Source organism: Malaya genurostris, chromosome 2, assembly GCF_030247185.1.
Source record: "Malaya genurostris strain Urasoe2022 chromosome 2, Malgen_1.1, whole genome shotgun sequence".
In the NCBI taxonomy this organism is placed as follows: Eukaryota; Metazoa; Arthropoda; class Insecta; order Diptera; family Culicidae; genus Malaya; species Malaya genurostris.
The window spans coordinates 241,430,721-241,457,881 of NC_080571.1; the positions used below are offsets into that span (position 1 = coordinate 241,430,721).

At 35.8% G+C, this 27,161-nt stretch overlaps 2 protein-coding genes across 2 annotated transcripts; both read right to left on the reverse strand.

Annotated features, from left to right (window-relative positions):
• Nucleotides 1-769: 769 nt before the first annotated feature.
• LOC131428332 (lipopolysaccharide-induced tumor necrosis factor-alpha factor homolog) lies at nt 770-7,696 on the reverse strand. The gene is made up of 3 exons (XM_058592226.1): nt 7,484-7,696; nt 1,108-1,234; nt 770-1,039 (listed from the first exon to the last, which is right to left on the reverse strand). Exons 1-3 carry the CDS (start codon nt 7,512-7,514, stop codon nt 937-939), a joined length of 261 nt encoding a protein of 86 aa, XP_058448209.1. The 5' UTR covers nt 7,515-7,696; the 3' UTR covers nt 770-936.
• A 9,205-nt stretch (nt 7,697-16,901) lies between these two features.
• LOC131432743 (uncharacterized) lies at nt 16,902-18,010 on the reverse strand. Its single transcript, XM_058599228.1, has 2 exons — nt 17,586-18,010; nt 16,902-17,519 (listed from the first exon to the last, which is right to left on the reverse strand). The coding sequence occupies exons 1-2, from the start codon at nt 17,947-17,949 to the stop codon at nt 17,191-17,193; spliced, it is 693 nt and encodes a 230-aa protein (XP_058455211.1). The 5' UTR covers nt 17,950-18,010; the 3' UTR covers nt 16,902-17,190.
• Between the last annotated feature and the right edge of the window lie 9,151 nt (nt 18,011-27,161).

Consider the following 27,161-nt stretch of genomic DNA (forward strand, 5'->3'; position numbering starts at 1 on the left):
TTAACAATACTATTGATTTACATGGCGTGGAAGTTTCATTACTTTATTCTTACAAAATATTTACATCTATTTTCATGCACATATTTGAAGCAGGAAATTGAATATAAAGTTACTCCTCAGATCTTTACGTTTCAACATACTTTAAAAGCAAAACTAAAAGTAAATTTAAATATATGGTACAATCCATTGAACAATAAAAGCATTCTAATTTAATTTTACATCGATGATGGTTTTCAATCAATTTTTTTGATTCAATTGATATCTATTTCAAAGTATCATTGAATTATTTGCCGTGTAAATTTCATTATTTTTTTTCTGTCAGAGTCATTGCATGGCTAGTACTAAGGAATTATACTGACACTAAGAATCCTTCCAGGTCGGGGCTCGAACATATGACAACTGGTTTGTAAGACCAGCGTCCTATGCATTGAACCGCCAACCCGGGACTGTCTAGTGCACATTGATTATATTACCAATCGAGGAAATCCGACTATAAGCCCAGTAATTCACAATGTAGGGTTTCCTCCATATACATATATAGCAGAGATTATATAGATACTTACCTCTTATCTGGCACCAATATAAAATATTTGTTGGAGCAGATAAAGGTACTGGTCAATGCTTTCCGGAAATTAATTTCGATAAGAATACCAATTCAGCAAATCGTTGATGTTCTACGAAACAATCGAGTTGAATGTACAGATGGTTAGGACAAGTCGTGGTAATATAAGAGATTTAACGAAGGTTTTAATTATTTGCGGAAACGATGTTGGTTGTCAATCTAGTGTATATTCCGCATATTTGTTCTTTTACAAATTCTTATTGATAAATACATCGTTTCTGGAATTTATTGTGCGTTTTGGTTCGCATACTGGAAACATACAAATTGGTAAAACTGACAGGGCTTCCGACTTTACTCCGATTCCGTCGTTAAAATTAATGCTTATGGCTACCGATGAAAGCGCTGCAATTCGGACAGTAGTGATTTGCGTCTTTGCAGGAATCGCAACAGTACGGCACACAGATGCAAGGCCAACAACTAGAATTTGTTTGAAATATTGCGAATTATAAACATATACATTCTGCAAAGTTGACAATATTGCTTACCAAAAAACAAACAGCAGTATGGCGATAATATGCGTCTTGGTAGTGGAATTGTGCTCGACTCGTGTTCTTATCTGCGCTCTACACGATGGACAAACCAATGTGGTGGACTCGGGGCCGACGGCGGGAGCTGAAATGATGATGAAGTGGCACTATGCATTATTAAGACACCATTTTTTCCAGATTGATGTAGGAGTATTCGAAAGTTCAATATTCTTATCGTTGGCAATACCGAATCGGTTATTGTTTTAGTAGTAATGGTGTATTGACGTTGAAAGTTCAGGTAACACAATTTTCTTTTCCGGGTACTCGAGGGATAAAATATTCCACCCACGTGACGAGTGCCTTCGAATGAATCATTTTGCACTCTGGGCCTAGCATGTATATCAGCTAGCAAATTGTGCAAACGTTTTTCTCATATACGTAGAATTTTTATGAATTATGAATACAGATACCACCAAAAGATAATGAAAAGGTTAGCACAATTTTTCCATTATAGTTTAGTATATCTAAAACATTCGCATTATCGTCGAGTTCTCGCGAGTAAAATGAAATTTTTCTTCGAAAGTAAATACAACAAAAATCGAACTTTTGTTTAAAATATTATACTGGTGAAAAATGGACGCACTGTTAAAACGATGCGCCCGAAATAAAAACCCAGTTTATATCTGCATGCCACCGCGTCACGTCATTGCTACGATTTTTGATACGTCGCCGATTAAAAAAACTCTTTTAATTCACTTAGTGTCTCTCTCGATTTCCAGCAAAAGCAAGAAAGTTTGCTCGAGCATCAATTTACGACCTCTACAATTTCAATCATCAATGTTAGAGCAAAAGACATGAGCAGTTCCAGGAATTATTACCACCCCCGGTGAATGACCGATAGGTTAAAATCGAACTAAAATATACAACTAACTAACTAATTATTACCAAAAAGCGTGGCAAAATTTGGATCAACTTCGAATTTGACAAAACTTTGTACACGTTTTCAGTATAGTAAACCATTGGTTATTCACAGATAGAGATATCAATTTGACTTAACAGTAACTTTGAATAAGGACGAATGCATTTTTATACATTGTTTAATTGTAACAATTCTTTTAGTGGTGTAATAATGCCTGTCTCACAACGCTCATATGTGATCTTGTAATATTCTTCAAAATACTCTTTCTTAACTCTTGATAGAAAACAAAGGTTGTTTTGCTACCAACAGCCATAACCTGATCGACGGTTTGAAACGTTAAACATTCACCATCCCCTCATTTCAGAACCAGAAATCGGATCCGGACGAAATTCGGGAATTCCATAATGCACCATTACACCTTGTATATGTAAATATGTGTGTTACAATCGATTGAGTCACTGAGAAAGATGACTGAGTTCGATTATGAAGATTTTGACCACTTTTCCCGGTACTTCCAGGTCGTACTGATAAAAATATTTTGTGAATTTACATCAATTAAAGTGACTCTACTCACTATTGTTTGGCAAATAATCATGTATAGGTTAACTCCAAAACAACGCTTCCAAATCGTAAAAATTTATTTTCAAAATCAGTGTTTAATTAAAAACGTTTATAGAGCACTACATTAATTTTAAAGTGCACATTATCGTCCGTTTGAGACCACCATGAAGAACATAAGTGCCAAATTTCGGTCTACATTCACTCTTTTGGATGCCAAGCCATCAAAAATTACCGATGCATCCCAATAAATCTACAGTTTGGTGCGGTGGAAATCAATACTGATCCATGATCAATGAACTGTTGTTGCCGAATCTTCATGATATGGATGTGGGTGAAATGTGGTTTCAACAGGATGGTGCCACTTGTCATACTGCAGCCGAAACAACCGACTTATTGAAAGAACATTTCAACGATAAAATTATTCCGCGACATGGACCGGTGAATTAGACTCCGCGTTCGTATGCCGTCAAATCTCGATATAATTCGATATCGATTATTTTTTGTGGGGATACATGAAGTCATTGGTTTCTATGGATAGCCCAGCAACGAAACGAATGTTCAACGTGTCATTGCTGAAGTATGCCCTCAAATCCTTGAAAAAGTGGTCGACAATTGGACCTCCAGAATGACCTTTGTGAAAAATAGTCTTGGCGGCCATATGCGGCCATATTTAAATGTTAAATGCTACAAAACTATCTACCAAATTAAAAAAAATAATTTTGCCATTTCACAATTTGACATGTGCTTTAATTAAATTTCAAACTAGCAAACTCTTAGAAAAACACCCTTTACTTTGAAAGCAAAACTATGTGTTTTTTTTAATATACAGTCTTGTTCATCGAAAAATCAATGCATTCCTATTTGATTTTACATCGGTCATGGTTTTAAATCAGATGAGTCATGGTTTTAAATAAATGAGTCCAATTTAGAGAAAAAAATTACTAGTTGCGGAAATCCACCGCAAATGACAGATTTTTATGAATTTTTTTGATTTGGCTCAAATTTTGCATACGCCTTATTCAAGGCCAAACGTAACAATTTGCATCATCAATTTACCTTTTTTACTCTTGCCTTACTATTAGGAAGGGACTAAGCAAAAATCCCATGGAAATTTTCAATAATATGTGCTTCAGAAACTATGAGTACGATCGATTTGATTTTTTTAGGTAATTAGAAGAACTATGTAAAAAAATTAGTACTGTTGAAAAACATTTTTTGTTTGATTTTCATTTCAAAGAGAACACTTAAAATTCTAATATCTCAAAAAAGGTATTTTTGATTTTTATTTTATTTTTTGATATGTTGTAGCTGAAGTTCTAAGTACAATACTGTCAAATTTCTAGAATGGAGGAATAACATTTGAGAAAGTAATATATTTTCTAAATAATGTAAATGACTGTGAGTTCCCTCAATGAACGAAACTTCTGGTCTTCAGGTGGGACGGAGAGTGACAGGAGTGTTGGCGAAAGGAACGTCGCAACGGCGTGGAGGTGACAAGCTTGTCCCTTGGTGTAACGACAGAACCGCGATGGATAACAGCTGGTGGCAGGTTTAGCGACAGCAGAGCAGATGATGAGAATGACCACCACGACGGGTAATTCTGAACAAACATATTCATTGCACGCACGTTATCTCGTAGTCTTTAGCTCATATGATGAGAATTTAGTAACAAGGTACAAATTGAATAGAAGATTTACTTATTTATCTCCAGAAAAATACAGATTCAAATCTGTCACACACGCTATAAGAAATTGAACAATGCACGCTGCGAACGGATCAAAGCCGGTGGTGTATTCTTCTTCCGTACCAGCAAGTACTGACGCGTATCGGTTTTGCATTGTCATTTTGAATGTATTGATACTTATCGCCCTATAATTTTGGAACCGGAAGTCGGGTCTAGATGAAATTTCACAGTATCTTTTAAAACAATAAGTGCTTTAATTTGAATAATGATATGTGAAAATCGGTTTAACCGTTGCTGACAAAATCGAAGTGAGTTCCGTTTTTGGAGCTTTGCTTCACTATTATCGGCGCTTTCGGAAGCGGAAACCGAAGACTATTAGTCCCAAAATAGGTTTATATATCCACTAACAAACAAGGTATAAAAATATTTACATCTATTTTCATGCACTTATTTGGAGCAGAAAATTGAATATAAAGTTACTCCTCCGGTCTTTACTTTTAAATATACTTTAAAAGCAAACCTAAGCGTAAATAAAAATATGTTGTATAATTCATTGAAAATTCAAGGCATTCGAATATACTTTTACATCGATGATGGTTTTCAATCAAATCTTTAATTGATGTCTCTTTCAAAGTATTATTGAATTACATGTCATGTAAATTTCATTAGTTTTCTCTGTGTCTGCTAAGATGGATTTACCAATAAGTTTTATAACAAAATTGCAGCTCGTTTCGCCATGCCTTGTGAAAAACTACTCATGAAAATGAAAATTTTTCATTTGTAACACCGGAACCGGGAGTCGGCTCTGGATCAGCATTTGCGAAAATCAGTTTAGAAGTTTCAGAGAAAATTAAGTGCGCATTTTCTCATAGATTTACACAGACCTTATGATCAAAAAAGAACCGGAATTTTCATGTTAAAATTCCCGCGCTTGTCCAATCGGTAAACTTTTATTCTCTCAACGTTGGCAACACTTTTATACAAATTCTGTCAAATTTTGACGCATATCGTACGATTAGTTTTTGTTTGGCGTCTAAACAAAGAAATTGAAAAATTTTCGTGTGGCGATTTTTATAATGGATGAAAATTTAGAACAACGTGCGTGCATCAAATTTTGTGTTACAAATGGATTTAAGTGTAGTTTTTCCATAGAACGTAATTATAGAAACATGTCAAAATAACGGAAGAACATCCTAAAATTAAGGCTTCTGTATACAATTCCACGTTCCGAACATTTGAACGACAGTACTTCATTTTTGCTCGTATTTAGTTTATAAATTTGTTGAAAATGAGCTTTCAACCCCCTCACGTATCCCGGAACGAAGGTCAGCCATAAAAACAGCTGCGCAAATTTTTCTTATAAGGAGGTGTAACAATATTACCTTTTAATTTTCGATAGACTTCTTCACCTTCCGCGGCTTCAATCTGTTCCATTTTCCTTCGAATTTCCTTTCAATAGATATACGCAAATCAGTAAACGTAAATTTTCACACAACGTTTTCAAAGCACTGTGAGTAAAACTTGCTGTCAATTTTGAAACTGAGTAGAAGTTACTCAGTCTTCTAAATCAATATTACTCACTTTTTTGACATTTGAACTAAATAAGCAAAAGTGAGTAACATTGAATGAGCGTGTGTAATTCCGGAAGCGAAAATCGGATCAGGATAAAACTCAATAGCAGTCTATGAGGTCATGAGACCTTTTATTTGAATCTGAGTTTGTAAAAATCGGTTCAGCCATCTGTGAGAAAAATAAGTGACATTATTTGTCACATACACACAGACATTTTGTGATCTCGACGAACTGAGTCCAATGGTATATGACACTCGGCCTGTTTAGAAGTCAGTTTTCACAGTGATGATTAACCTTTCTACATACATGAGAAAGGCAAAAATACTACGCTATGTCCGGTCAATTGTTGCCATCGACATCAACATTAACACCAAAGCCGAATATTCATGGTTCGAAGGTCACGTTGTGCATCTGTTGAGATCAAAAGAGTGTTGAGTATTGTGAGCTGCTACAACCAGGCGATACTATAACGAACAATCGGTATAAGCTGCAATTGATGCGTTTGAACCGTGCATTACGAGAATAACGGCCGTAATACAAGCAAAGATATGATAATGTTATTCTCATACATGACAATGCTCGGCCAAAGTGGGACATTTCGCCGCACCCGCCGGGTCCAATTTTTCCCGAAGTAGGACGATTGTACCAAAAGTTATAAATTTCTAAGAGGTTGTATATCTTTTTCTTATGGAATTGCTGTATAGATAGATAGATAGATAGAATCTAGTAACTGAAAGCGGCAAAGGAAATTTTTAGCTATTGTCGCTTTAAGACATGCAATAGCTATAGGTTTTACTGTCACATGGCCCCCAGGTTGAATCAGTCCAGAGGAGGATAATAGGTACTATCAATCTCCTAGTGGACACCAGCCTTTGTTTTGTACCTGCTCCGCATTGACGCAACTGCGTATCCGGGAGTTTGGTTCTCCATATATATTTGAATCTGTGTATGGAGAGCTATAATTGAAGGATATTCTACAGCCAGAGAGGTTCATTATTATTATTATTATTATTATTATTAATATCGTTTATTTATACCCGGCTTTAACATATTGTGGTCGTTCGCCGGGAGAGGTTCACCATTCTTTCCGTTGCGTTTCTGCTGTTCGCTCACCTTATCCACTACATAATTTTGTTACATGCACCTTTGATCTTTCCTTTCCAATCAAGGAAATTTTGAAAAACCATCACAAGTCTCTAAATATGCCGGTCCACGCTCAACTTGTGCAACATAACTATATGAAGTTTAGATGATTAACCCTTATTCCAATACTTTGAAACTTTTAACCGTGTTTTGGCATTGGATTCATTCACGCCACATTGAAGCCATATTACATTTTCTTAGTGATTGCACAGGTGCATACACTGTAATGTAGTACGCAATACTCATGAATGACAAAATGACTCTGTGCCTAAACCAATAATTTTTCGAACATATTTAACACATTTCGATAACAACAAATAATTTTTTCCATTTTCCAGTAACAAACTCTAAACAATTCATTAACATAGATCGACGTAATGGTCAACAGGTGCACAGACTCAATTTACAACTTCCCGCGATACCTTAAACGTGCTATCGTATTACCTGCCATAGCCGATCGGAACGAGATTCTTTGTTTTTTTTCATATACCTCAAACCCTTTCAATACAACGTACCTCCAACGATAACAACACCTGGCTGCTGCATGTTGTCTGCAGTTACAAGAATTTCTTTGGTTTACTAATTAGGTGGTAACTAATCTGAATCACTTCTTTTTTTTGTCTTCGTCTAACACACCCTCTAAATTAACCGTGTGTGCGACGCTCAGTTCAGCATCGATTCCAGCAACTGACTGACGTTGGCCACGACGACGACACTGTGGAAAACTGCGTACCAAGGGCGCCGCTTGCTTTTTGTAGTCATTTACGTGGCGGCACAAATATAGTTGAATTACTGTGTAGTGAGTGTCGAAACTTTTCTCATCTTGTACTGCCTGCATACCAACGCAGCAGATTTGCCGGTCGGTTGGTTGAACACAACATCTATAGTATTTTCCATTTATTTCATCCAATACTCAACTCAAACTCAAGAAAATGCTTTGTTTGTTTTTGATAATCGAAATCAATTTCGTACTCATCGTCATCCGAAAATTTCAAGTTTTCGGGCGTAAGCACGTGAAACTACATTAATATTCATTAATTCAAAAACACGTGCTGATTTGCTCCAGCCGCACATGCTCAGTCTTTTGTGTTCTCAACGTATGAGTGAAGCGATAGTAAGTTCAAGTGACTTTTTGCTACAAGAATTGGAGATGCTTTGTCGCTTTCAACGATTACGTGCTGGAATGAGAGCCAATACATACATGCTAATGTAGGTACCAAGAAAAAAAAGAAACAGAGTGCTTCTTCTTGTTGATAACAATTAGCAAAATATTACTACCGAATTGTAATGCCATACGTTATAACACAGTTTGATTATGAGGGAAAACATAAAAACAAATGCAAATCATCTAACGTTTTAGATATCTAAATACCTCGGTTCTACCATGTTGGCTCGATCCAGTGCACGCAAATCGTTTCAACGCGTCGCGACGCCTTTGAAATCATGGTATTGGTGATTATTTGCGCGCATTGTCATCAATGAGTCATCCCAAGTCCAGTGTAAACTTCCGTAAAAAATTATAGAGTGTTTTTTAGTTATCAAATTCTACACTTGTAGTCAATCACTTAAAGGATGAGTGAGATCTGATTTCGTATGCGATGGATGGTGGTCGAAGCAATCTTATTCATCAATTTCACCGACCGAGTCGAACATTGGCAAGTATTATGAGAAGCGTGATTCCATTCGATTGATGAAGAGGGGGCAAGGTGTGCGTTTGTGTTGCGATTCGTTCTAATGAACCTAAAGCATTTCGATGTCATATTCAAGTATTATTTACTTTCCCGCTAACATTGAGGTTACCCTTGCTATGAAAAAACGAACTTTTCATAATGGAATATACTATCCATTTATTATGGGTTCGATACTTCTATAGACAGTTCTAAATTCACTCGGTCCTCAAATCAATATGTTATATCTAGATTATAAAATTTTGATTACACGATTACTTTCATCTGCTTTTAACTAATAGTATGAATTGTCTTTTGGGTGAGTTTACCAATTATAGATGCTCTGGGGTTGATTCATATGGTCTCTTTCATGACCATGTCTTTCAATCACATCTATTTCATGTACGGTTTCTTTATTGCCATTCAAAAGAATTTTCGTTTAGGTTCGTTGTTGACCAGCCAAAGATAAAAACTTTAAAGATGAGCTGTCGTAAGATGCAGGTAATCAGTTTACAAATGTGTACATGAATGACGAGTGAGTAAAAAGTACTATCAATACAACTGAAAATGGTCAAACTTATCTCTCGTACATGCTTTAGAAATATATACAATTGACTATTCGTACTGAGTTCAGGTAGCTGTTATTGAGTTGACATGAAACAAAACTAGGGGATCTTTACGGTTTTGTTGTGTTCGTGTCTTCAAAATTTAAACGGATTCGGATGGCAGGTAAACTTCAATATAACATACCCTCATTATAGCGTAACGGGTGGCAACTAAAATTTTGGAAATTTTTCTAGGCCTGTATGCTCAACAACAAACGAGCTCAGAAAGAACTAAGAGTGTGAATTTGTTAGCTCTCTTTCTCCTCTTTCTGCTAGTATTTTCTGTTCTGTTCATGCTTGCTCAGTTTTGCTCAAAATGCCGTCGAAACAAGAAGTATTTCGCGAGCGCATTGTACAGTTCTACGAATTGCACAGAAATCTCGGCAAATAGTATACGGTACAACATTTTAAAAGCAAAAATGTTGCGGCTTCGACAGTTTGCAATATCCTAAGATGCTCAACAACTGCTCGTAAGGAAGGTAGTGGAAGACCAGCCAAAATTATGGACGCAAAAGGACTTCGTTCTCTTTCTCGTGCCTTCAACAGCAAGGATTCACTGAGTCGAAGGGATGCTGCAAAAAAGTTCAACTGTTCTCACCAGTACATCTGCAAAACATATATACTGGATATACTGACGCACAGATTTCAACGCTGAATTCCCAATGCCGCTGGTTGATTAAATTTTTTTCCGGAAAAAGTTTTGTTTTGGACGACGAAAGTTACTTCCCTCTTTCGAAGACGCAGATTCCCGCAAACGATCGATACTATTCAACGGATAGTTCTACTGTACATCCGAACATAAAATATTAGTTTAAACATAAGTTTGAACAGAAAGTGATGCTGTACATTGTCATTTCTGAGAAAGGCATTTCTAAGCCATGGTTCAAGCCCTCTGGGTTGGCAATCAATCAAGATGTGTACCAGAACGAATGTTTGAAGGAAATTTGGATCCCGTATCTTCAAAAACATCATGCTGATGGACAATACGTGTTTTGGCCGGATAAAGCGTCATCGCATTACGCCAAAAAAGCACAATCGTTCCTGAATACCCATTCGATCCCATTTGTACCCAAAAACCACATCTACCTCAGTGTCGCCATATCGAAGATTTCTTCGGGATTTTGAGCTCCTTGGTGTACAAAAATAACTCGAGAACCAAGAATTGCAAACAGTTGATTGGAAGAATCAAGAGATACATTCGCAAAGTTGACATGAAGGCCGTACAACGCTCCTGTTCCAACATCAAACGGAAGCTTCGCCGAACATCCGATTACGGACCGTTTTCAAATGTTCACTAATAATTTTTAAACAATGAACATTGTATCTTTAATTTCAATCAATCAGATCATCTTCAAGTATGTTTATCTTTTTTTAACAGCTTGAGATAGAAATTCCAAAATTTTAGTTGCCACCCGTTACCTTTTTAACTTGATTTAATCACATTTTGATTTGATCACATTTTCTATTTTCTTCTAAACACCCTTAATAAAAGTTTCCAGTATCAATACAAAAATTTCCAGTTTAACATCACAAGTTTACACTAATTTACAATAAAATTTAGGGTAGTGGAACATTTTCAATACAATAAACTCAAACGTTTTTGCAATAAATTAGTGTCAATTTTCACAGTAAAAAGTGAGAGTAGCTTTCTATAGTGATATATGGTATTTTTATAGTCCGAAGTGGGAGTAGCAACAATTTCTACAGTGCAAAAAGGGGGTAGTTGTTTGTGAAAAAAATTATATTTAATTACATTATTATTGTTTTATGAGTTCATAAGTAGGGAAGTTTATAATAGAAGGAATCATAAACAAAAAATTTCTTATTATCTAGTATTTTTACAGTTGGTACCTTATGATCAAGAAAGAACCGGAATTTTCAGTTTAAAATTCCCGCGCTTGTTCAATCGGTGAACTTTTATTCTCTCAACGTTGGCAACACTTTTATACATATTCTGTCAAACTTGACGCATATCGTACGATTAGTTTTTGTTTGGCGTCTAAACAAAGAAATTGAAAAATTTTCGTGTGGCGATTTTTATAATAGATGAAAATTTAGAACAACTAATGATGCGATTTATGAAATAAATTAGGGTAAAATGGGTTAAACGGGCTAGTACTGCCATTCCCATTGTAAATACTGGGATCACTGAAGTTTTCTACGTAATATTGACCAATATTGACAGATCGTATGGGATCTGCTTCTGGATTGTAGATCGAATTCCTGAATACTACAACACAGTAAAAAACAGTAAACAAGTAAAAAATAGAATAAAACGATACAACGAGTTTACTGCTGTCATTAAAGCTATGTGCAAGCGATTTGTTAAACTTTTACATCAGAAACACACTCTCCGGTCTCCTGCATGTACTTTGGTTTTATGTCATATAGTTAAACTTGAATACAATCCAGTACAAAAAGGGAACTTGGGGTAAAATGAACATGGTAGCCTTTCGTTCGGTTCTTCTAAATGCGTGAAATCAGTTTTACTTATAATTTTACACCAAAAAAAAAGCCAGCCTCCAAAAAGGTCGTTGCGTTTTTGATCCATTGCTCTCCATTGTGCAATGTTTGTGTGTATGTGTGTGCAGTAAAAATATGCACTAATTTTTCTTTGAACCGATTTTCACCAACATAGAATCAAATGAAAGATGTTTGCCTTTCTCTATAGGAAGGTGATAGAATTTGCTGGAAAACCGACTTACGAATGGAGCTTCGGAGACTCATAGTGTTATATACCATTCAATTCAGCTCGACAAGATCGGAAAATATGTGTGTGTATGTGTATGAGTGTATGATCTACGATTTTCAACCGCTATGTTTTCTTGGAAATAGCTGAACCGATGTCAACAAACTTTAGGCTTGTTTGGAAAGAACTTTTGGTTCATTAAACTGGTATGATGTTCAAATGGCTGTCACTTACGGTTTAGGTGATATAATGATGTAAATGACGGCTCGCGTTCGAAGCGCCATTCGGTCGATTGTTGTGCGGTTTCGACGTCATATTCATAGATCCACACCTCATCACCAGTTATGATGCATTCGATGAATGTGGGGTCACTATCTGCGTTGGAAATCATCTCTTTGGCCACATCAACACGACGCTGTTTTTGAATAAAATTCAGCTTTTTTGGCACCAGCCGAAAAGCGACGCGTTTCAAACCCAAATCATCAGTTAAAATTTGTTCGGCTGATCCATAAGAGATGCCCAACAACACAGCAATCTCTCTAATCGGTACAGAACGATTTTGCAACACGGTTTGCTTCGCCGATTCAATGTTTTCTTCAGTAACAGATGTTGTTGGGCGGCCAGGGATCTCATCATGATCCAAGCTTGTACGACCACCTTTGAAGCGTTTATACCACTCGTATGCCTGTGTTTTTCCTAGACACGATTCACCAAAGGCCTTTTATAACATTTTCAACGTTTCGGAACACTTAAATCCATTTGGAACACAAAATTTGATGCACGCACGTTGTTCTAAATTTTCATCCATTATAAAAATCGCCACACGAAAATTTTTCAACTTCTTTGAATAGACGCCAAACAAAAACTAATCGTACGATATGCGTCAAAATTTGACAGAATGTGTATAAAAGTGTTGCCAACGTTGAGAGAATAAAAGTTTACCGATTGGACAAGCGCGGTAATTTTAAAATGAAAATTCCGGTTCTTTTTTGATCATAAGGTAAACGTCCAAACTCATTACCGCTCAGTTTCGTAAATATGCATTAATCTATTTCATAAACTGTAGACTCGTTCGAGACTAGAATTGAATTGTTGATTTTGTAGTTTCGAAGATATTATATCGTACAAGTGACGTAATCTATAAATCAACTTTTTTTCTATCCGCATAATTATTTCCGAGAGTGACCTATGATCAAATACAAATAATAATACCCCTAAGTCCCATAAAAACGAATCGCCAATGTTTGGTTCACAGCATGAACAAGTAAGCCTAGCATATATCTCCCTTTCGTTGCGATAGTGTGAAAATGTGAAAGGAGATCGTTTCTGGCAACGCTTTATGCTAGTTGCTACGGTGCAAAACAAACTTGTTTGTTTATCGTTACTGAATTAAACTGCAACAATCAGTCTAAATATCGCCGGCTAATAAACCGAGAAGCTTTAGAAATGGTGAGAAATTGCTTAGTAGAGGGATGTGACACAAGAACAGTGGCGTCCGAAATTTCGCTCCATAGTTTTCCTAAGGATCAAAATATGTAAGTAACATGTTTACATATTTTTCACTATAATAAACAGTAACTATAGTGAACTTGTTCTTACCCTTCAGTGTTGCTAGTTTTATAGGAAATTCGTTAAAGTACATTGTCACTCTGACAGTGTATCATGACAATGTACCGCACGATGCAAAATGTGTCCTTGAAAATTTGTCGGAGTACTCCGTATTATAATTTGTATTTGCTATGATCACGTTCAAATGTATATTGTTATTATACACTTGTGTTGAAAAATGTTGCCGAATATGTGACGTAAGCACTGAAGTAAACTTTTGTGAACTTCCCGAATCAATCTGAATGAATTGGTTTAAGAAATGAGCCAAAATAAGTGTTAGAAATCAGTAAAAAAGCAAAATCTGTTTAATGAGACAAGATAAAGACATTATCGAACCACTAGGTGGCTTAGAAATCGATTTTTTATCCTAACTTCATATTTTCGGACAATGTTTGAATTTATTAAGAAGCGTTTTATTGTTTTTCTTGTATAGATTTTTATGTTGCTTTAGCTTGAGAAAATTGAAACTGACCCAGGGTAGTTTCATAAAACAAACACTTTTCAAGGAACTGTGTAGGGTTCGCACTTAGCTACGGGGGTGTCAGTAAACCCGATAAAAGTACCAGGTTCGAAACTGACTCGATTTTCAGTTCAATAACATTGAAACTAGTTTAAACCAAACGGTTTGATAGGAGTTAAGGTGAAAACTAGGCTAGGTTTGGCATCAAGCGAAAACGAAAATTTGTGACATTAGGTTCAAATACCCTTGAAAATCGAAATGAGTTTCGTTTTTGATCACTGTTTCCGGAACCGGAAACCGAGTTCCAGCATAACTACAATCATTTCGCTTTATCATCAGCTAACAAGATCTATATATTGGAATAATTTTAAATATAGTTTCCCAGAATATCAATACAATTTAATGTTTGAAGCTGATTTCATGCAAATATTGGCCGCGGCTTCGCTTTAGATGGCTCAAGCGCAAGGTCCAATTTTGGCACACTTTCTCCAACAAATCGGCCGACTCATGACGCACATCAAATAGCAATACTCCAGATGAGGCAATTTTGCTTGTTAACGTATCCATTCAATCAGAAATGAGCTTCGTTGAAAATAATTTTTCGATAAAAAGTGGATCTTCCTGCAACTTTGCCAGCGCCCATTCATGATTAAATTATAGACCAAACGACGATTCATGATTGAACTATAGAACAAACTGAACAAGTTTGACAATGATATAAAACACGATTAATGCGTGATCTGTAAAAACAGTGTTGCCAAAAATTTACCAGTAAAAAATTCTTAATTTATTTTAATTCCGAAACCGAAAGTATGATCCAAGTTGAATTTTATAGCAATTCATGGACTCTTAAGATCATTCATTTGAATCTAGAATTGTGAAAATCGGCCCAACATTTAATGATAAATCGAAGTACGTATCTTGGAGGTAGGAAAGGGTCTAACGGATGAAAAACACGCAATTTTAGCGAATTTTTTTAAAGCTATCGTTTAAAACAATAAATTCACATGTTTTGTATAATACAAAGCATCATTCGAACAACATTTTGTAGTTTTTTCATCGAGATATATTGAGAACTACCCAGAAGTGTTCGAGTTCGAGTACTCGTTTTAGAAATCATGATTTTCACTGTATCTAAGCAAAATTATCAAAAAAATCCAAGTAACATAGTTGTAGAAGAAATGTGTTACTATAGATAAATACAAAGAAAAAATGAATGATTTTTCAAAAGTGTTAGACCCTACCCGCCCCTTACTACACAGATAAAAATATTTTGTGAATTTACATCTATTTTCATGCACATATTTGGAGCAGGTAATTAAACATAAAAATACTTTACAATTCTGTACGTTTCAATATAATTTAATCGCAAAACAAGCGTTAATTGAAAGATACAGTTATATTCATTGAAAATTCAATGCAATTCAATTTAGTTTTGTATCGATGAAGGTTTTCAATCAAAATTTCGATTCAACTCATGTCTATTCCATGTTACTATTGATTTACATCGCGTGTAAATTTCATTATTTCTTTCTGTGTAATTTAATTTGAATGCTTTGTTAAACTGATACTTGGCCAAAGATAAAAGGTGAGCTCAATTCGTCCGCGTTCCTTTTTGTTAATATTTCGTATGGCGATTCATCAATGATACTATTCCAATAAGATGATGGATAAAGTTTTTCTAATTTTTTTTAGAAATTACAATTATTTTCTTCGGGACGGGTATAGCGTGATGGGTAAGTCGATGCCTACTACGCAGCCCGCCTGGGTTCGATTCCCAATACCGCCATAAGCATTTCTGGCCGTTCAGAAAGCATTTCTGGCCTGAAGAGGCAATTGACCTTAAGATTCCTCTATGATAACCTCTAGAATCTAAACAAAAAAAATTTCTTGATTTTAAAATGCCTAATATTTATTTCAGCTGTAACTCAATATCAATAGTGAATTTCAAAATTAGGTTCAAAATAAAATTAATATATTTTCGATTGATTTTTTCAATTTTGTCAAGCATTCGATTTATTTTCAAAATATATTCTTTTAACGCCGGATTGATTTCTTTTGACATCTTCGTAGACGACAATCCAATTTGGAATTTCCAAGAGCTTCATACTGATTTTGAACCAAGAGCTTCATACTGATTTTGAACTCTCTAGCTTCATACTGATTTTGAACCCGTTTTTCGGTGCACCAACGGCCTGTTTGAAGCATTCGGCAGGAGTGGGCACACTTCCAGACTAACGCAGGCAGTGGGAATATGAAAACTTTCATACTAGAATGGTTCGGTCGATGTAGTAAAAAATTGTAATTAACTAACATTTCTCGCAAATATTTACACTACACTGCTCGCCATTTTCAAAATCGAGTTTTCCACACCGGAAATTCACGTAGATTATTTGACGTTTGGTCAATTCACGTAAATCTTATGTTATTACTCTATTCCTTTTAGGGGACGTTCGTATAACATTCATATTCGTCACGTAAAATATTAGAACATTAGAAAAGGTCCCAAGTGCAACTGACAGATTCTCTTTGTTTAATTGCTCTTTCAGTTTTTACGGCATATACCTGTATTTTCCAACAATTTCTTAACTACAGATCGAAAGTCGATGGGTTCAGTGGTTATTCTATGTAAAGAGTTAGAGAGAAGGATTACCGATAGGACCGTAATAATCGAAAAAGAAAGTAAACAAAGAGAAAGTCTCCTTTGCACTTAGGACCTTTTCTCGTGTTTGTCTTAAAATGCTTTCTTATAACGAAGACGTGTGCAACGTTTCATTCAAATCGGAGCAGGTCTATCTTGATTTTGCACCACCTTTGTGGCTGTTAACTTCTGGAATTTCTTTATTTTCACTAGTTGCATTGTTGAAGCAATCAAGTTTTAATGCTTTCGATCAGTCAAATTTTTTAATTACGACATGTTTAATTTTCTCTTTAATTACGTGTAGAGCGCTCATGACATTGGTAGACTGTATCAAAGAGATGTAATGATTTTGAGCAGTAATTATTTCATATCAAATTTGCAACTGTCGAAACCAAATCCAGGATCACTACGAATTTGGTTCATCGATTTTTTCCTCAAATATGCTTCAATGAATATTCAACTGGCTTCACGTTCACGTGATGCTACTAACTGACAGCTGTCTCTGCTGTATAACTTGCATTCAAACTCTCACCCTAGCTTGCGTGGTTTAGCTCAACATCTAGCACACAATTTTCTCTCTCCAACATCGTCATTATCATCAGGAAGTGACCACTTCCTACGGTGCTGTCGATTAGCATCAATCACCTCCCGGCTGGGGTCATAAACCCCCAGATAGGCACCACAGCTGGAACAGTGCAAATGATGTTTGGTAGGGGCTGTAAATAGGCACGGAAGGAAGCAAAACGGCCAGCAGGACATTATACAAACCGCTCCATACGTCGATTTGGCGTACCGATTCGCTGAGGAACGAATTGTTGGATATCGGGATTGACCACATCGCTGACAGATGAGGCGGGCTCGTGCCGGACGCCAAGATGCCACTAGAAGAGAGAGAGAAACGACTATTGTTGAGTGGATAATTGTTTTCGATATCGAGCTTCATTTACCGGTAGTTTTATAGAGCATATTTCTTCCGGTAGATCGCCGAGCCAGGAAATCGCTTTTGTCCGGAAGATTTTCGTCAGCCTTCTGTCCAACGCTCGTTCGTAGTTCGCGAATGATTGCCGATTCTTTTGGATGTTCCCGATCCAAGGACTGTTTAGCCATATTGTTATTATTGAACCTGTACTTTTCAACCGAACTTTCTCGTGATGATGAATTTTCGCGCCGAATTAACTGCTTTTTGGAATGAATAACGGTATACTGCTGTTCCGGATGGTTTTCAGACATATGCCGAACCAAGATGGACGTATCCGATCGATTGTACGGTAGAAATTTGTTGCACAGCGCACATTTTGCGACGTAACTCATTATTTGGAGACATTGGCATACTTTTAAGCTACGATTTGATTGTTGTGTGAAAATGTTCAAACTCTTCCTCGCCTACTTTTTTAATGGTGTAGAATTTTGACGTCTAGCAACATGAACATTATCGTGACTATATTTTCATCCTTACTGATGCTGAATACATATTATTTCTTTCACCGGGAATCAGTATCCTACCAGGTTCAGCTTTTAATAGACAAAATAACAAAGCATTTTCCATGTCCCTGATTAGACGGAAGCGTTCCGTAAGTTGATAGGACAACCAATTAAATTTTCATTTATCTTGTGTTTTCTTCGTTTTAATGGATCAATTTCATTCTTACAGATTACACATCACTGGAACCTCGCATGACGCATGTCGAGACGAAACAAATTCCGGAAATCATTTTCATCTTGAACTTTTGTACCAGCGGAAAGTGATTAGGAGGAGGAATCGCAATTGTACGCACGCAGGTGGAATATCGTATTCCCTTTTCAAGTGATATTTCCGTATTACTGATTGTATAGATCGTCATGAGGGTTTTGATTATAGGTTTGGATTTCTGAAATATATGATTACAATATCATGTAAATGCGTATGAGTTAATGGCTATGATTAAATTTGGCGAGACTAGTAATGCAATAAAACAAACACACAATGGTTTAAATCTGATTATTTTTTCCATGCAAATTAATGACTCGAAAGATTACATTTTTTTTATAAAAACAGTATGTACACAGATGTAGTACGCTTATGACGGTCACAATTTAATTATTAAAATAGACTGATGTCTCTTGAAATAAATAATTGGTCATTAGGTGATTTCTAGTATGCCTCATTGAGTCTGGAATTGGTAACCTCTTCGCGATGATTCGAGGTATTTCTGATTTGTATTTTTTTTCGTTTGAGATGTAGTTCCGTCATTATATGGAATAAAAGTAAATTTAAAATTCTATAAACAGTAACTCATTGTTAACACAAACTTGCGTTTCTGTGCCTGCTCTCTTGCAGATAAAAATCAATAAGGCAATAAGATCTAATTAGTCGACATCAAAATGATGAAGAGGGTACGTACTTGAAATGGTTCTGAATAAATCCTGTTCGCCTTTCTTCATAGAAAGGTAATAGAATTGCTGAAAAAACGAATTTCGAACGGAGCTTTGGAGACCATTCGACTCAGCTCGACGAGAACAGAAAATATCTATGTGTGTGTGAGAGAGGTATGATAGTATAAGTCACGTAATCGAAAAAACGCGTTGTTTTTTTAACTCCCAATTTTCTCAGAAATGGCAAAGCCGTTTTCAACCAAGTTTAGCTCGTTTTAAAGATACTATTGGACTTTTGATCAAGATCAAATGACTATGACTTGTGGTTCCTCAGATACAAGGATATAAGTGATCTTATCAACAAAACGAACTATTGCTTTTCGCTCAATTTTTACGTAGTTAGGCTCGTTTGGACACTTCCTTTGGTTCATTAATAATGTTTAAACTTCAAATGGCTGTTACTTACGGCTCCGGTGAAATAATGGCATAAATGACGTTGACTTATTTTAGTCCCGTTTGTATCTTTCCGATATCAGCATTTTTAGTCTTCGTTCGTGTCTATCCATACATTTATTTCATTGTATCATTATTAGTATCATTAGTATTACGTTCAAATGTGTTATTTCTGATACACTTGGTCTGAGTCACATAAACGGTTTTGTGAGCTAACCGAATAAATCTGAATAAAATGGTGTCAAAAATGAGCCCAAATTACAGATTCTCAAAATAAATAGCAAAAAATATTTTAATGAGACTGTGTCGATGAAAGAGAAAGGAATTATCTTACCACAAGGTGGATAAGGAATAGCTTTTTTAACGTAATCTAACACTTTGTAGAACAAACCATTGCCATAAGATTAATGTGAAAAAAGTTAGAATAAAAACTCTGGGTTATAGAACCCTTTTAGTACATACTTCGAAAAAAAAACCTGTGATTTTACATCTTTTTAGATGCACATAAATGGAGCGTCGCAGGTCACGAAAATTTACGTGCAAGACCATTTAGTATTGTGTCTATGATTCCACGAAATTCATTGGAACAAATAAACTGCATACTGATGATAGCGACCGTTCAAGTTACCTTGAACCGAGAATCATTGGATCACAAAATACGTCCGTTTATCAACTGAGACAAAGAAGCACACATCTGCTTAGCTAGAAAAAGGTGCATTTGAATCCATACAGTCGCATCTGTTAGCCGAATGCAAGTTACAGTCGAAACCAGTAAACTTCATGCTAATTTAACATTGAATAATTACAAATGAAATTTTCCGTCATTTGACGAATTACATTGTATGAAGTATTAGGTCACCTGTAAAATTCAATTTTTTTTTGGTGTGTAGTCGTACATACCTAGAAAAAAATCATGTAAATTCACGCCTTATGTGACCGACATATATGAGCGTAAAAAATGACTCAATTTTATAGTAAATCTAACTTTTATTTAATGCATTCTGACATATTTTGAAGTGCTAAAACATGAAAATTTTCATGTTTGCTTGAAATGCGGGGCATTTTAGACGTATATTTATATCATTCTTGTGAAATTCAGTCGTTTCACGGATTATGTTCTTATATATTGTGTCATATGTGGATTTGCGTCACTTGTGTGTTTCGTAATTTTTTGCTGTGTATAATTAGCGAAATAGTTTCTTCAGTAAAGTTACCAGAAATTAGATAGTCTACAGGGTCCGGCACTCGAAGTGTAACCAACTTCAGACCGCTCGCGCAGCTGACGCACGGGCATCAGCTCTCTAGAAAGGCTATAGCAGGATAAGCATGTAAAATCTGCCCCCAAAGGGAATTCATATTGTTATACCACATTCGAAAGGTCATAGACTGTAAACTATTTTCTCAAAGTTTCAACCCTTTAACTGCCATATTGACGGAACTAGGGTGGTTCTATTGATTTTTATTTTATTTGATTTTTGAAGAAACTGCTTCTCCGAAAAATTTGAAAAAAATCAGGCATGTTTAAGGCATTATGGGGATGCTTTACAATTTTTTCAAAATTTTTGAAGATGTATTTCTTTTATTAAAAAATACTAGAAAATTTTGAAACATATTTTTTCCCTCTTCCAATTTTTGCACCACCCTGGATTTTTTAGTGATAAATAAAGAATTTTTGGACATGTTGAAGTAAGTTATGAAAAATGTGGACGAACAAAATATTTGATTTTTTCTAAAAAATTTATAACAGTCGACCATGCGTCCCATCGAATTCTGAGAGAAGGAAACGCATGGTGCTTTATCTTAGAAGTTTCTAGTAGTAGTCGACCATGCGTTGCCATAAAGTTCTCTTAAAAGGGAAACGCATGGTGCTTTGTTTTAGTAGTTTATGATGCAACTCAAGCGCAAGGCTTAGAAATCAAAGTAACGAAAAGAAGGAAATGAGTATCAACCTTTGCATAATACATACACGATCATACTTCGGGTACAACCTAGAAAGCTACAAAGCGAGAACTTACTGGTATTTGGTTCATATATGAATGGTAGTAATACATGAACGTCGCGAGTATCACACATATGTAATTCGGTTATGGCAGTCAAGAACTAGAGCGAGTGTCAGTTTTTTACGTGTTGCTGATGGATGTAAAGAAAAAATAATGAAAGAAAGAATGAAAATTTCATTACAGTGTCAAAAGTTATCATAAAGATATGTTATCGAGGGATGTGTACAGTTTTCTGGAAAAATGTATAATAAAGATAAAGTTGGAGTTTTGTGTTTGAAAACTTCAATCGAATATCTTTATGATGGTTTTCATGGTTTGTAGACTGAGAGCGCTGTATATTTTTTTATTTATTCTAAAATTTGAAACATCAACAGATATAAAAAAATAGTGATGCGTTATTTTTCATTTTTGAGTTATAACCTTTGCATAATTTCAAATCAAGCATTTATCGACCATGTCTATTAAAAAACTTGATTCGCTGAATCGATCTCTTTAATTTTTGGGTATATTGTGTAGAAAGCTCCCTATTTTCCAGAAAATATCTGAGAATACATAATTAACTCAGTAAGTGATTTTCACTCTCAGAGGAACGCTTCCAGGTTTTTACAGGTTTAATATGGTCAAATATCATTGAGCTTCGTGGTATGCTGGTGTAAATGAGAAAGTTTTATTCGTATTTTTGTTCAAATTGCGAACAGGAAGTTCTAATAAGATAATATTATCAATCCTTGGATTGGAACGAGTGCAACAAGTATCGGAATATAGTAGCTCTGGAACAGAAGCTTTTGAAAAGGATGTTCTGCCAAGTAATTTTGGATTTAAAGCTTTATCACGAGATGACCCAATTGAGACACACAGATCACAAAAAAGCTATTCGGGCCGGTAATAAGTCTCATTTTTAAAAGCTTACAAGTACTATATCGAGTACACTACAAATTCGACTGGATATTTGGGAATTCAGCGCCGTTGCTGTGAATGCGTTATTGGCAATAAAACTGTTGGTTGCTGTTCACACGAGGCCGCCATTATTCACTACCTTTCCTTATGCTCGGTTTTTATCCAGAATTGTGAGACCGGCGAAAATATTGTCAGAAATGCTTAAATCAGAACAGCTACCAAGTGACGATGATAATTCTATAGAATAAACGAAAAGAATCAGAGAGAAAATGTGTGCATTGAAACAGCAATGTATTTTTATAACATTTTTATCCCATTTCCTATTTAAATGAAAAATACAGTTAATAATTTTCATGAATTTTTTCGTGACCTTTCTTACATGAAACTTCTTAATCATTTCATAAAGACAATTGAAGTTTCAATTTAATAATTGACCCTTTTGAGTCTTAGTTCTGACTCCTACTGCGTCCATTAGTTCATCCAATAGCAAAATTTTATTAAAAATGATGTGCTGATAAAAAAAACTCCAAGTGGGTTATGAAATCAACCACAAAATGTATAAAAATTTCAGCTTATTTTAAAATTTATAGCAGTTCATCGTTTGGTTTAAATAATATGATATTTAAAAAATAAGAGGAATGTGCTTTATTAAACTCAAATTGATGTGACTATATTAGTATTATATTAGGATAAGAATTCTATGTAAAAGTGATGCTACGGCGAAGAACAACTTATGTAAATTGCCTTAAGAAATAAACGTATTTATGGAAAAACAATTCTAAGAAATCGATTCCAACCTTCATCAGTGGCCACTTTTGTTTGACACCAATATAAAAAAGAAAAAATTAAATTCACTGCTGTTTCAACTCGCTATGTATTTAGTGAAATGTACAGAGCAGGCAAAAAGAAAACCGCGTTGTACGAGACCCAACAGTGCAAAACAATTTGACCATTTCATGAAACACTATCGAATCATCGAATTATATACAGTCACTCGCTCTAGTTCTTGACTGCCGTAACCGAACTGCATATGTGTGATACTCGCAACGTTCATATATTACTACCATTCATATATAAACCACATACCAGTAAGTTCTCGCTTTGTAGCATTCTAGGTTGTACCCGAAGTATGATCGTGTATGTATTATGCAAAGGTTGATACTCATTTCCTTCTTTTCGTTACTTTGATTTCTAAGCCCTGCGCTTGAGTTGCATCATAAACTACTAGAACAAAGCACCATGCGTTTCCCTTTTAAGAGAACTTTATGGGAACGCATGGTCCACAACTACTAGAAACTGCTAAGATAAAGCACCATGCGTTTCCTTCTCTCAGAATTTGATGGGAACGCATGGTCGACTGTTATTGATTTTTTAGAAAAAATTAAATATTTTGGTCGTCCACATTTTTAAAAAATATGAAAACATACCATTTTAACATGTCCAAAAATTCTTTATTCATCACTAAAAAATCCAGGGTGGTGCAAAAATTGGAAGAGGGAAAAAATATGTTTCAAAATTTTCTAGTATTTTTTAATAAAAGAAATACATCTTCAAAAATTTTGAAAAAAATTGTAAGCATCCCCATAATGCCTTAAACATGCCTGATTTTTTTCAAATTTTTCGGAGAAGCAGTTTCTTCAAAAAACAAATGAAAAAAAATCAATAGAACCACCCTAGCTCCGTCAATATGGCAGTTAAAGGGTTGAAACTTTGAGAAAATTGTTTCCAGTCTATGACCTTTCGAATGTGGTATAACAATATGAATTCCCTTTGGGGGCAGATTTCACATGCTTATCCAGCTATAGCCTTTGCTAAATGACAGTTCGGAGTTGTATTGTTTACAAGCGCAAGAAAGCATTTTGCCAAAAGTGAACGCGAAAAAAAAATCAGTGATGGATTTAAAACGTAATAGTGTGATTGCTTTATAAATATATATTTATATTTAGATGGAAAATCACAACCAGCGATTGTTCGTGAGCTCAAACACCTTAAAGTGAATAAAGTTTTCGTTTATCGCACCATAACTCGTTACAATAATACTGGTAGCATCGCAAAATGTCATGGAGGTGGTCATCAAAAGACTGCAACGTCACGTGAGATGGTTCAAAAAGTGAAGAAGCGACTTGAACGAAATCCTCGACGAAGTGCCAATCAAATGGCAAAAGAACTGAAAATATCTGACCGTAGCATCCGCCGCATACTGAAAAATGATCTGAAGGTCAAGCCTTACAAGATCCAAAAGGCGCATGATCTCACACCGAAGCAGCAACAAGTTAGACTTGAGAGAGCGAAGGAGTTGCTTCGTTTGGCCGAAAGCGGTCAATTTCCGAACATTGTATTTTCTGACGAGAAAATTTTTCCAATTGAGCAATTCGTAAACTCTCAAAACGATAGGGTTTACTTGACCGACCGTTCATACGAGAATTTGAGTCATCGATTGGCCACCAGGAGGCAGCACCCGCAACAGATAATGGTTTGGGCCGCTGTAACCGCAGATGGGCGCTCTCCAATCGTTTTCATCGAGCCTGGCGTCAAGATAAATGCGACATATTATCGGGAAAGTATTCTGGAGGTTGCTTTGAAGCCGTGGGCAGACAAACATTTCGGTGGCAGACCATGGACGTTTCAGCAGGACTCGGCACCATCTCACAAAGCTCGAGTGAACCAAGAATGGCTGAAAAACAGTGTTCCGAACTTCATCACGTCCACACAATGGCTCTCGAATTCACCAGATGCGAATCCAATGGATTATTCTCTTTGGGCCATTTTGGAGAGCAAAGTCCGAACTAAAAGATACACCGGTCTCGAGGCGCTGAAAAAAGTTATTGTCCGCGAGTGGGCCAAAATACCTGCAAGTCACATTCGGGCAGCTTGCGATTCGTTTTTTGACCGTCTCAAGGCAAAAGGTGGTCATATCGAGCAAAAGTGAATTGATTCTGAATTTTGTATTATTTTTACACATTTTGTACTTTGAATTAAGTAAAAGTAATTTTCCAAACTGAATTTATGGCCTTTTTAATTGGTTACACTTCGAGTGCCGGACCCTGTACAATATTTTTGAAGACGAAAACACAATTTCTCCGGTTAGGAGTTAACTTCGAGTTCCATCTCTGCGGTAGCGTTTCGCGGCTTTCATCACATAGTCGCTTTCACATGCCATTTTTTGAAATCTGTGTTCCCCGCTAGATACTAATCAAATTTAAAGAAAACTATCTAACCAATAATATTTCGATTTTTACTAAATTTTCCTCTTCTCAATCCACCTATCAAAAGCATGCAGAAAATGTGATTTATGATTGGATATAATTTTCTGCTCTCTCACCATCGAATTTCTGAGCAGAATTTTCTTTGATAACTGATTAAAAAACTACGGAACTATTAGATTTTAACTAAGGTTTCTTATAATTCGCTGAATGGTTGACAGCCCAAATGAATCGTATATATCCATCTAAACAAAAATGTTGACGAATAACTATGTTTTGGTGAACAAGGCGAGCATCTATCACAATAGAAAAATCTGTCTAATTTTACAAAACAGCGATAAATCAAGTCAGGGTTCTTGATTGCAATGTGGAACTCTGTCTCTGTCAAAAAACGAAGCCGCCGATTCACCAGTGCATGTACAAAATAATTGCATGGGTAGTACAAAATTCTAACTGGCACTATGAATCCTACCAGGTTCAGGTTCAAAGAACCGATTTGGAAAAAAATCTTATTTTTCCACCCTGCACACTTCTGTTGGCTTCACAATTTCAATCACAATACTTTAATTTATCTAACTAGGGAACTTTTTGCCTTTCTCATATAGAAAGGTTATACAATCAATGTGAAAACTAATTTTTGAACTTGGATTCAAAGTTACCGCAGTTATAGGGTAAAGTGCTTAGAAAATTAAATTTCCCAGAATCCAGGTTCCTGATTCAATTCTAGGACTGAATTCTGAACTTGAATAAACCTTGATAAAAGAACTGACTTCGGTATCAAAATATGGTTCCAGAATCCACGTTTCGAATTAAGTTCCAGCATGCAGGTTCTGAATTCAGGAAATAAATACTGAAACAAAATTTATGAATCAAATTCTGAAACAGAATTCAGGAAATTCTGGTTCAGATTCAGTTCTAAAATTCAGGCTCGGAGTTCAGATCTCATATTTGGTTTTAGAATCCAGATCCTAAATTCATATCCCGAATTCTGTTCCAGAGTGAAGTTGAAGTCGAAATTCTAAATCAGAAATACGGATTCGAATCGCGAACATAAATTGAGGGACTAAATTCAGTTCCAATATCTGGTCAAAAAACCAGTTCCAGAATCCAGAATTAGAATTCAATTCCAGAATCATAGTGAAGCAAGACGTATTCAAATCAAACCGACAAAAAAATTTCTAAAGCAAAGCGCCTTGGTATTACATTCCTGTAGTGGAATTTAACCAATGTTGCTCGAATATAAAAAATGCAACGAACGCCACGGATCATCGTTCGCTTCCCTTCGCCTTTGTTCGATAATCGTTCTGGTATTCGGACTTGTCCGTATATTCGGGTGCGAACGAAGCCAACGCTGCTTCGTTGCTCGCACGAAGATCTATTCCTTGCAGTTGTTATTCGCATTGAATATACCCTCGAATGACTTAACGCGAATATGGAACGAATATTAATACAGCGATCATCGACAAAACCTAATTCGCGATGATCGTTCGTGCTGTCATTGAAACAAGCAAATTAAGACGTTTCCCCCTGCATTATTACCATAGTATTATGTGTATGTGATGAACCATATCCCAGCACTCTCCCATTGCTGCTACCTCACGAGATATGATGAATTTAT

Coding starts and splice junctions, on each gene's coding strand:
- LOC131428332 (XM_058592226.1), bottom strand. CDS start 7,514: ATGCAGCAGCCAGGTGTTGTTATCGTTGGAG. Junction 1,235..7,483: donor AGGTGTTGTTATCGTTGGAG/GTACGTTGTATT, acceptor TCATCATTTCAG/CTCCCGCCGTCGGCCCCGAG. Junction 1,040..1,107: donor ATACTGCTGTTTGTTTTTTG/GTAAGCAATATT, acceptor AACAAATTCTAG/TTGTTGGCCTTGCATCTGTG.
- LOC131432743 (XM_058599228.1), bottom strand. CDS start 17,949: ATGAGTTACGTCGCAAAATGTGCGCTGTGCAACAAATTTCTACCGTAC. Junction 17,520..17,585: donor TATGCTCTATAAAACTACCG/GTAAATGAAGCT, acceptor TCTCTCTTCTAG/TGGCATCTTGGCGTCCGGCA.